Below are 12,108 nucleotides of genomic sequence, written 5' to 3'. Positions count from 1 at the left end.
GTAGCAAGAGGAAGAGATAAATGGGTTAAAATTGGAAGAGGGGAGATTGAGGTTGGACATGAGGAGGAAATTCTTTCCTGTGAAGGTGGTGAGACCCTGGCCCAGGTTGCCCAGGGAAGCTGTGGCTGCCCCATCCCTGGCAGTGTTGAAGGGCAGGTTGGATGGGGCTTGGAGCAGCCTGGGCTGGTGGGAGGTGTCCCTGCCCATGCAGGGGGTTGGAACTGGATGATCTTTAAGGTCCTTTCCCACCCAAACCATTCTGTGAAATGGCAGCAGTAGCTCTATGCTGTTGGAGCTTGTCATTTTCCCTGAGTTCCTTCACAGGAAGGAGACAGGCACAGGGAGGCAGTGCCTGTGCAGGTCAGGTTTTTTTTTCCTCAATTATGTGACTGATATACAAGAGTTTGTGCCAGGCACAAACATGGTTGGAAAATGAAAACTGTCACAAAAGGAGGTTTAGAAGAAAAGGAATCACAGCTTGGTTGTGTTTAGCAGCTAGAGATGATCTGAAAAGGGGAAAGTCTGGTGTGGGAGGAATTCCAAACACACATCCCTTTGCAAAGAGTGACCTGAAATGCCAGGTGTTAAGCTCATAAAGTCTCTGGGGCAGAGGATGTCATTGACACCCCCCACAGGAAACCTGGCACCTTCAGGTGTTACTATCTGGATGTGCAACAGCAACAGGAAACACCCGCAGCTGGCACTAGGAAGGTCAGAAATTGAGATTAAAATCTTGTTTAAAAACTGGCTGTAAGCGGCAGCCCTGGGGGATGTAAATGTATTTCCCACCCAACTCCTCCTCACTGAAGAGAAAGCTTTGAAAAAAAATTTGTGCTTAATTCATTCTGAGCAAATGAAATTCTGGCCCTGAGCTTCTCCTCGTAGGGCTTCTGAAGAGCTGGTTTTCACAGCAGTATTTTCATTTAAGTTAGCTAGAAGCAATTTTAAAAATTAAACATTCGGGTTTCAATTATTAAAAAAACCCAAACCCTTGCCTGCTAGTTAAGTTCCATCTCTTAAATCTTATTTATTTTAATTAGTTTGTAAAACTTGCTGAGCTACCTGTGGTCATCTTGAGCATTTTTTTGACTCAGCTTGGTTTTGAAACTGCCAGGCAGTGGGTAATTAACAAATTTATCATCATAAATATGATGGAATATTAATATTAATGGTTTTTCATTTAATTGTGTGAGTCTACAAATTACTTTTTACAAGCAGAAAGCCATTTAATTCTTGGCATGCTGATTCTGTTGCATGAGTACAGTTTAATCTAAGGTTTGCCTAATATTTTTTTGGTATAGAGATGCTGCCATTTCATATCTTTTGTCTTGTCAACTTACTGAGGGATATGTATTTGTGTGCCTGTTTGGTTTCTATTAATTTTAGGGGATTTTAATGCAGATAAATCAGATTATCATGGCAGCAGAAGAATCATGTAGTCAGCTGGAGCCAAGTCTATTGTAGATGATGTTGATATGAATTCAGCTCATCCCCAGCATCTTTGCCACTCTGGGTGTGAGCTTCTTCTCACCAGCACCTGCCAACCTTTATCATTTATGTGGGGCTTCAGTGGTGTGGAAAAGCATCCTTAGAGTCTAGGATAAGAGTATCAGATTTATTTCACTTGTTGCTTATCCAGCTTTCCATAATTGAGAACTTGGCCTTAAAATATTCCACGAAGCAGCTGCTGCACAAACAAAATAAAACTGCATCCAAATAGTTAGTCTCCAGTGATGATCTTGCCTGCTGGAGAGTGGGCAGCCAAACTTTTGGCATCCCTCCTCTGCTGCTGGTTTAGCAGCCACTGGGTGTTGGGCTGAGTTGGGATTCACCCATATGTCTAATACATAGAAAAATAAGCAAGCTATATAGGGGAAGGCAAGGCAGAAAGATTTGTTCTGGACCCATCATGATATCTTTCCCTATGCTCAGGAGCCTGATGATGTTGTTAGATAACAAAAAGCTGATTCTCTGAACAGAAACCTGCCAAGGTTGTAGGAGATCTGCTTTTAATTCTTTGCTTTGATTCAGGTTTCCTCTCTGTCCCTGGACAAGTCACTTAATTCTTCAGCTTGCCTTTTTTTTGGATGGGAGTAAACTAGCTGGGTATTTCCATGCGTCACAAGAAGCTGAATTTAAAATTGAAGGTGTTGAATTAAGCCTCATCAAAAGCTAATACATTACAGAGAAAAACCAAATAATAATAAGCTCTATCACATTGAGTGAATTGGAATAATATTTTGATTTTGCATTTGCTGTCTGTGAAATGACTTGATTAATGTTGGCAATGGATTCTGGGATTTCTCAGGCTGCTTCTGAAGAGATAAGATTGGCATAAATTAAAAATAAAGTATTATTAACGGGAAGGACCTGAATTCAAATGATTCCTGTCAAATCTGTACCTTGTGATCCCTTTCTGGCACTGATGGAGTTGATGGACCAGTCTGCAAGTAGCACTTTGTGCTGGAAGATGATGAAAGAGAGGTCACCTTGAGTACCCTTGAAGATAGGGTCAGGCAATAACTCCTGTATTGCCTTGTTTCCTGCCAAAAAGAACCTCGATGACTAAAGCACTTATTTTCTGAGTGCTGGCACAGGACTTTCCCTGGATTAAGTCTCCTTGCTTCTATAAAACCAACAAATACCTGAGAAACAGAATAGCAGGTCCAGGGAGATTGTATAGAGTGAATTCAGAAGGGCTTCTGTAAAACAACAATAGGGACATCCTAAGTGCTGTAAAGCTTCATGGATTTTTTTCAGCTTTCCCTTGTTCACCATTGATGAGCCCTGAAAAGATGTGATGTGGTGCAGGAATTAAAGCTTGCAAATCCCAAATCTGGGATCTTCCTGTCATCAGATAACACCACAAAGCAGCTGATATTCCCCAATGTTACTTCTAGCACAAGACTTTCCTTTAGCTGCCATGGTTCTGTGATGGATTTCCCTGAAGACTTTAGATTGCTGCATCTACATGAACAAACCAAACACCATGTAGGGATTAAACTCTTCAATTCCAGGAAGCCCCGTGCTGACTGTAAACAGACTGGCTGATGGTTCAAGCATGTGCAACATGTCCATCTGCTTCCTGCAAGCATCAGACCTCCTGTGACGCACATGTGTAGAAAATCTGCAGCTTTCAAGAAGATTTAGTGTGTGAATGCTCTTCTGCTGCTCTGTATCTGTGGAAATATCTGGGATATAAAGATACTCAGCTGTCTGATCAGCAGCCCTGAGTGTTGGCTTCTGCTTGTTTTCCTGATACTCTGAACACATTAACCCATGCAATGTTCCTCTTCCCTGCCATGGGGAATGTGACTTCAAGGCAGAAGTTGCAGCTTCTGAGGGGAACCTGAATTTACAGCAGTTTGCTTAATATTGGCAGAAGCTGTTTTTCTTATGATGTTGGGGGGGAAAAGGGAAGAATTTAAGCTCCCAGAGGCAGTTTTGCATTTAGGGCCAGTGGTAGAAGAAGGGTCTGGATAACTGTGGTGGCTTTATTGTGCATTGCCACAAGTGTGAAGTGGGTAGGAGAAGGGGCAATGGTTTTAAACTGAAAGAGAGGAGGTGAGATCTTAGGAAGAAATTCTTCCCTGTGAGGGTGGTGAGACCCTGGCCCAGGTTGCCCAGAGAAGCTGTGGCTGCCCCATCCCTGGCAGTGTTGAAGGGCAGGTTGGATGGGGCTTGGAGCAACCTGGGCTGGTGGGAGGTGTCCCTGCCCATGCAGGGGGGTTGGGACTGGGTGATCTTCGAGGTCCCTTCCAACCCAGACTATTCTATGGTACTTCTTCCTTCCAGGCAAGCACAGTTAATAGGATGTGGTTTGTAACCTGACATATTGCACTGATTTATCTCACCCTGTGACACTTTGTAACCCTTCTGTACTGCAAACATGAGACTAGATGTAGTCCCCTTTGTATTTTAATTGGCAAAGTACTTCTGAGAAGCATGTTACTTGTCACTCAAGGTAGAATGTGTGTGACATTTTCTTTTGGGAGAAAATTTGAACCTTTTTAACTGCAGTGAGTGAGAAAATTAAGGATATGGTAAATAAAAGCACTAGATTGGAAGTATTAGTATAACAGTAACATTTTTAGGTCAATAAAATGAGCTGGTTCTTTTCAAAATGACCTATATATACCACTCTTCTTACAAAATTCTGTTATACAGGATGCCCACACTTTAGATGTTACTTGAAGGTCACTATTTTGTACAAGACAAAGCAGGATAAACTTGTGCTGATGTGGTGGCTCATGAATTTGCTCTTGCTCCATCCCTGCCCCTTCTTTTTTCTTCACCAAAAGCCTGACTCTCTTTTAGTGAACATAGAAAAGCTAATTTGTCTCTTTCAACATAAGCACAGTGAAGTCAGGGTGTGTGTCCATAGGTTCTTAATATTATTTATTGATTCCAATAGAAAAGCAAACAAATCTGAGTATGTATGTGTGCACTATAAGGGGAAGTTTTTCTTAGAAGTTTTTGTCCTTCTAGGTGCTCCCTGATCCATATACTTTGTTGCTTCCCCCATAACTTCCCAAATTACCACTATTCTTCTTTCTAGTCTCAAGAGTTTCTTCACCCTGGTTTCACTCCCAGCAATCTGCTCATGCAGCTCAGCTAAGAACCTGTTTTCATGACTAACTCCTCTAGAGAACTGCAGCTTGTGCACCATCGGTTTATATCCATGCAAATAGAATTTAATCATCTTGGACTGACTTCATGGTACAAAGATACCTCTAAGCCACAACTCTCCTCTAAGTCACTGCCTATTGAAACCAGGAAGGTGTTAGGGGATAAAAATTAATTACTGCTGCTTTTTCAGACTAATAAATGTGAGAGGAGAGCTGGAGCATTACCTTCTCCACAGCTGTATAGACATTACCATGGGGAATGCTCAGCTGGTGTAAAAGCTACACAGCTTTAACTCCACTCAGAATATAGGAAGCAGCATTTTATTTCTCCTCACACTCAGCTGAGTCCAGATAAGGCACAATTCAAGTATAAATGCAGGTTTTGCTTTTTTAGATTCAAGGGGATTTTGCTGTAAATCAGATAATAGGCCAGTAGAAAGATCAGCCCTCTGAAGATTGATCTAGATATTGTGCCTTAGAGCTGTGATCAATTGGATTCTGCTCTGCAGAGACAGAGTTGTCTCTTTGCTTCTAGCTATTGCTAATAAATACAAGAGTGACTGCAGGCTCCAGATGTTCTTGTATTGGAAGAAATGGAAATTTTGCTGGTTGATATTAATGAGCTTTTTATCCTAGAGGATTTATTGGGGTTTTTTCCATCCTGAGTGATAATACCAACAGAAAAAACAAATGTTCTGTAGCTGAAAAGGTAAGATTTTTGAACACTGGTTGCATCTGTTCTAGATAAAACATTTATCCCAAAATTTGCATATAAAAGGAAAGAAGATCAGAAATCCCTCATCTCCTGGAATGCCAGAATATTACCTTGGTTTATTTGCTTCTGTGTGCTGGGCTTTTTTTAATAATCTATTGAATTTTTTGCGTGTCACTTTTTCAGCCACGTGTTAACATGACTTTTCCAAGTGAGATTTCCACAGTCTTACAAGCTTGCAGACATGAAACATAACTTGCAGTCATCCTAAGTTATGGAAAAAATAACTTAGATACTCTTTGTCTTTTTCAAGGAGCAACTGGGTGACCTCTTACAGAGTCTTGGTGAGCAATGACAGTCACGCATGGACTGCTGTCAGGAATGAATCTGGAGACGTGGTGAGTATCATGAAACAGATGTGTGATGAAGATGGGGAGAGTGAGGGCTGTCCACGTGGAGTTCAGACTTGCAAGATGAGACAGTATAAGATGACAAGGCCACATGTCTCAGTGGTTCTGTTAATTTTAAGAGCTAATCATGTAATACAGAGGGGGACCAGAAGATCTGATATGACAAACCTGCACGTGTCTGCCTAGGGATGTGAATGCCACCCTGGCAGTGGTCTTGCCTGTGATGAGACATATTTCATGTTGCATGGCCTGTACAAAGGTTAGAGTTAGTCTGCTGGTCCCTGGGGACACCTCATGCCCATGAAGTGCCTTTTGTTGGAGATAAGATGTGGAGCTGTGTCTCCCCTGCCCCTCTCTGAGGGACATGGGGGAACTGAGCTCTTAGAAGAGCTGTTCTGGCCTGAGCCACCATCAACCTGAGGCTGTTCCAGGTGACTTTATTTGTTTCTATTACCAAAAGTGCAAAAAGGCTTTTCAGAGAACTGATCTTGCCCTTTCCATGTGTTTGGCCTGCTTAGATTTTTGCAGGGAACAGTGAGAAAGAGATCCCAGTCCTCAACATGCTGCCGGTGCCGCTGGTCGCGCGCTACATCCGGATCAACCCTCGCTCCTGGTTCGAGGAAGGCAGCATCTGCATGAGGCTGGAAATCTTAGGGTGTCCTTTGCCAGGTAAAAATCTTTCCTTGTTGATGTTGCCATGGCTGCCTGTGCCAGGATTCAGAAATTTTATTTCCTTTGGAGATCTGTGCTTTTTTTTTTTATCTAATACCTGAGCTTAGCGAGCAGAGCTATGCAAAAGTGAACCAGCAATATCTGTCTGGATAGACAGGCAATGTCAGGACAACCCTTCAAATCCAACTGCATGGTAAATGTAAGTGGCTTTATTAATAGAACAGGGTTGCACAGATCGTCTGACAAGATTTTCTGTGTTGTTTGGGCCTAAGTGCAGTGCATTTAATCTTGCTGAGAGCACAGGTTCTAGGGATGCAATAGGATTATGTATTGGGACAGTCACTTGCAGATGTTTTGAGCTTCTAAGGCATGAAAGAACCATTATGATGTAGTCTGATTTTTTTGGTTTTGTTTTTATTTCATTGTACAAACCCTAGGACTTCCATTATTTAATTTGAAGGCAAATACTGTGACTGAGCTAGTGTTTATCTTGTAAGGGGGAAGGAGGGGAGTTGAGGATGCAAAGAATTTGTAGCAAATATCAAGGCTTAACAAATCCAGCATCATCCTTGGTAAGTCTCAGGTGAAGTTAAATGGTTCAATCCTTGGTAAAAACTGTGGCGAAGACACAACCTAGAGCTGTTTAGACACTTGCTGCCTCTAATTCCACTGTTGATATAGGGTCTTCACATGCCAAGGAGAGGTAGCTTGTTTTTTTGTCCATTAGATATTTACTCATGGAAAAGAACCACAAACCAATCTGGGGCATGGAAAGGATACATCTCTGATGGAGAATGGGGCAAGTATTGTCATAAAATTTCACCTGTAGGTGTATTACCATGAAGCAGAGAAATTTAGCAGCATTTGGACAACCGCTTTTCTAGGGGTAACAAATGCACCGGAATGGCAGTGATCAGTGGTGTCCTGTGCACATGAATATTCATGTTTCCAGTAGGATTGTGATTTATTTCAACTGTGGGTTTAGAAAACTCCAACTCTGTGGGTTGCTTATTTCCCACTGTACCTTATCAGAGAAGATAAACCATTTGGTAGAGCAATTGGTAGGAAAAGTCTTATAATAATTTTCAGTTCCATAAACCTGTGCTTAGAGGAGAGCAAAAATGTCACTATTGAAATAGGTGTTTTTTAAGTGTAGCAGTTCTTTACACTACATTAGTAGGTGAAGGTGTTTTCAAGGTAAGGACACATCTGCACTTCCACTGCTGTTCCAGCTTCTGGCAGGTCTTGGATTAGCATGGAAACAGCATCAGTGCTTCTCCCTGGCAGTCATTTATTGAGTTAATTGCCTGCAGTGGCTGATTCAGTTTATTCCTGAAAGAAAATACCAGAATCATTCATTGAGAAACACAATGGGAATGGGGTGTGTTTATTCAAAATGTAATTGGACTGCAAGAATTAATAGGTTTTGATAAGCTGCTGACCCATCTTTTCAGCTCAGAAAGAACTGACATTTCTTTCTTCCAGCTCATTTTCCTCCTCGCACGCAAGGCCCTCAAAACAAAGCTGTTCCTCAGGTTGCAGAGGCCTTTCCATGCACGTTTGCTTCCTGTGGGACGTGACAATTTTTGCAGTTCTCTAATTGGATTCCTCACCCTTTCTTGGTGTCATCTTACTTGTTCCAAATTAGATACCCTGCTGGTTTGGCTGTGGCTCCAGTGACCTTGACAGTGTTGCTCTCGTACTCCATCAACTGTGGGACTAGGAATTGAGTTGGTTTTGGACAGAGGTTTCCCTTATAAAACTGAGCAAGTCTCCTAAATTCATCAAAACCAGGAGGTGGACCTCTGCCAGCTCACACACCTCCATCCTCTCCAAAAACCCATGAAGACCTACGTGATGCTCAGTGTCCTTGCCTACCTGGTGTAGTTTAGATTATACTTGCACCCCAAGTGTGAACAGACAAGAGACCAAGTTGTCAGGAGAAGCAGTTTGGTCCTGTTTTAGAACTCCCACACATCATGTCCTCCTGAGGCAATGCAAGGGCAGATGGGGCATAGGGAAAAATACACTAAGAAATAAAGGGAGATGGAAGGAAAGTACTTTTCATTGCTTTTAATTTATTTTAATGTTTTTTAAACTTAGAACCATAGAATCATTTAGGTTGGAAAAGGCCATTAAGATCATTAAGTCCAACTGTTCCCCCAGCCCTGCCAAGGCCACCACTGCCCCATGTCCCTCACCACCACATCTACATGGCTTTGAAATCCCTCCAGGTATGATGACTCCACCACTGCCCTGGGCAGCTGTGCCAGAGCCTGAAAACCCTTTTAGTGAAGAAATTGTTCCTAAAATCCAATCTAAACCTCCCCTGGCAAAACCTGAGGGCATTTCTACTTTTCTGTTACCTGGGAGAAGAGACTGACCCTTCCTTGCTCCAACCCCTTTCGGGTAGTTGTAGAGAGTGAGTTCTCCCTTGTAATGTAACCTAACTTGTAATGTTAGGGTTTGTTTCTTTATTAATCCCTGAATAAATTAAGCAATTTGCATTCACTCTGTACTGTCTATCAGCTTTCCATCATGTGTGCTCACATGGAGGGTAAGAAAGGAACACCAAACGAAGGAGAAACCTGAATAAGATCTTAATGTTCTAGGAAATCTTGTTAGTACTGGCAGAAGGGGATGAAAATGGTCAAAGACAACTAGGATGCATTCCTGTGGGTAGGGCTCAGTTAATAAAACCTGCTGCATGTGCTAGGTCTACTGGAAGTTGGATAAATTGTGAGAAAAGGCTATTTAGATAATTGGAACAGAGAAGTTTCTGGTTATCTAATCGTATTATGTAAGATTACTGTAATTTTTATCAGTGAAATGCTCATATATTATTCATAAAATGATTTCTTTGCTGCATTGTGGGCTAGTTTTGACAAACAACCTTTTTTAGACAATTACAGTAGCTCTACAGAGAGAGAAAAAAAAAAAAAGCTGTGTTATCCAACTGTGTCAGAACCATCTTTCAGGGAGCAGAAGTGGTTTCTTCTTCCACCAAGGGGAAAAATATTAAGCTGTGGAGAAAAGATGCAAGAAAATCCTTCCTCTAGCAAAGGATCAGTGCAACCATTTCTTGCTGGGGAAAAAAGAGGACAAGAGCACCAGCATTGAATTCCCTCTCCAGTTTCCAAAAAAATGTTGGTATTTACATAGATGTAGACTGACATACACAATCTTTTGCATTTGCCTCAGAGGGATGGATGTACTTTCTTTGCCTCTTCTTTCTCAAACCTCAGAAAAATCAAAAAGAAACTGCATATGATCAAAAGTACCCAGAGAGAGAAAATTAGCTGAGCTCTTCATGCATTTATTTATACAGTAGAGTATTCAAGGCAATAGGCAATTATTTGAATGGAATAAATTTGTGATGAAATTTAATTTTTAATAATTCTGATGTAGAAATCTATCATTGGTATCATGATTGTGCCATCACTTTAAATCCAAGATGAAGGATTAACTCCTGTACTGGAGTACTGGGTTTTGCATCATTCAGTCCTGTTTTCATTACTGGTTTGTCTCTTTCTTGCCACTCTACTTGGTTACATCTAGGACTGCTCTTTTGGTATAAAACTGGCTTTCTACAACTGTTTCTCTCTACAACAGTGCTAAATTCAGTGAGCTACTTGTGAGAGGAAGGTTTTGCTTTGAGTGACAGTCAGTCCTTGGGTTCTGCTTTTACCATTGCAAAGCTCTAACTTCATCTTGGCCAATTTAAAACTTTTTTGGGAGTTTGCATGAGCAAAGGCTGGATAAAGGGTCTAGAGAACAAGTCATACGAAGAGCAGCTGAGGGAACTGGTGGTGTTTAGTTTGGAGAAGAGGAGGCTGAAGGGAGACCTCATTGCTCTCTTCAACTACCTGAAAGGAGGTTGTAGGGATGTGGGTGTTGGCCTCTCCTCCCAGTAATGACAGGACCAGAGGAAACTGCCTGAAATTGCAGCAGGGAAGGTTCAGATTGGATATCAGGAAGAATTTCTATACTGAAAGTGTGGTCAGGCACTGAAACAGCCTTCCCAGGGAGGTGGTGGAGTCACCATCCTTGGATGTATTCAAGAAACATGTAGATGTGGCACTTCGGGGCATGATCTGGTGGCTGAGACTGTGGGGGTTTTTGTGAGTGATTTCTCATGGAGTGTCTCTGGTGGTTTGTTTTTTTATCTTTGGTGATGGTTGGACTCAGTGATCTCAGAGGTCCTTTCCAAACATGATGATTCTGTGATCCAAAAAATGAGACCAAATTAAATAATTCTCTGGGGAAAGGCCAATATATTGTGTTTCTCCTTAGAGAGACATGGAACATCCCCCAGCAATGCAGTGGGTGTCACTAAAAGGCTTTCTTTCATATTTTATTTGTAAAATACTGTTCTGAAGCATCAACAGTCCTCAGAATTACTGTTATTATCTGAATCAAACATTAGGAAATAATTAGAATGATTGAATGCTGGTAGAAAATTATTATAATTCATTATCCTTAACTGAATTAGTTGTTTGCTATTAGCCTATACATCAGCACACATAGAAAAGAATCTATCAATAGCTGAATAATTTTATTTCATTGATTTAATGTGCTATGTTAATGCTCATGAAATAGACTGTGTGGAAAAACCTCACTTCTGATTCCTGCCAGCAGATTTTTTCAAGATCACATGTGTGCAATTTGTGACAGGTTCAATTTAGTGAAGTAGAATTCATTTATTAGAAAAAACAAGGAAAAAAATATAATTTGCAAAATGTCATGCTGAGGTTTTTAAGACAGTATAAAGGATTGAGCCTAGGACATTCTTTTTATTAAAAACTTACCAAAATCACTTGGATTGACTTCATTGTCATTTGGAGCACCATCTGAGCACCACTTTGGAGCCTGGGAGCCCTGTCAGGAAGACACCCTACAACTCACTTCTGTGAGAAGGAAGTACATGAGCAGGTTGTGTTGGGAATGGACGAGAATTCTACTTACTAAACTAGAGTAGTTTGATAACATTGTGAGTCTTGATTTCATCTTCGTGTCATTGAGAAACTCACTTCAGACCTTTCCAGTGCCAGTTAAAGGAACACTGAAAACTAAGGGAGGGAAAAAAAAAGAAAACATGTTGGGAGCACAATAACTGGAAGCCCACTGGAGGAATCAGGGCTCCACCACCATGGAGGTGTTGGGTAGAGCTATAATATATGAGAAAACCCCTTCAGTACATCAAACCACTAAGCAATTGATCCTCTCTGTTACTTTTTATGGGCAGTCCCCAGAGCTCTTGTGCTGGAAAGTAGTTGGGTACTTTAGATGACCTTAATCCTTTTACAAAGACTAGAAATATGAAGGTAACCAGGGACTTTTACCTGCAAACTTAATTACCTCTGCTTGTAATGCAAAGATAGATTAGTGGTAGGAAAAAAATTATCTATTTCTCTGTATAAAAGTGAGTGCCACATTTTTGCAGGGTCTTTTCTCCTTGGAAGAAAGAGAAACTGCCTGAGGTTGTGCCATGAATAAACAAGAGAACTTCAATTATACTTCTTCTGTGGCTTGAGTTTCTTCATAACTCTCAGTTTTAGTAAAGAAAATGTTTGGGGTTTTTTTGCCAAAGTGAACCTGACCAGCTGTGGACAAGACTTGTATGTCTTTCTACATTTTAGCTTTTAATTTTTTAATTTGAATTCCTGCCACAGCAGAAATCCAGTGA

At 41.2% G+C, this 12,108-nt stretch overlaps 1 protein-coding gene across 1 annotated transcript in view; it reads left to right on the top strand.

Annotated features, from left to right (window-relative positions):
• The window catches only part of CPXM2 (carboxypeptidase X (M14 family), member 2), a 67,327-nt gene that overhangs the window by 33,334 nt on the left and 21,885 nt on the right, over nucleotides 1-12,108 (top strand). Inside the window, exons 4-5 of the mRNA XM_010008806.1 lie at nucleotides 5,654-5,738; nucleotides 6,269-6,419. Coding sequence (XP_010007108.1) covers nucleotides 5,654-5,738; nucleotides 6,269-6,419 — 236 coding nt within the window. The remainder of the gene's footprint in view (nucleotides 1-5,653; nucleotides 5,739-6,268; nucleotides 6,420-12,108) is intronic.

This window comes from Chaetura pelagica, unplaced genomic scaffold, assembly GCF_000747805.2.
Source record: "Chaetura pelagica isolate M959 unplaced genomic scaffold, ChaPel_1.0 scaffold102, whole genome shotgun sequence".
NCBI classification, from domain to species: Eukaryota; Metazoa; Chordata; class Aves; order Apodiformes; family Apodidae; genus Chaetura; species Chaetura pelagica.
The sequence above is the reverse complement of the archived record's forward strand: the minus strand, read 5'-3'. Positions and strand labels throughout refer to the sequence as shown.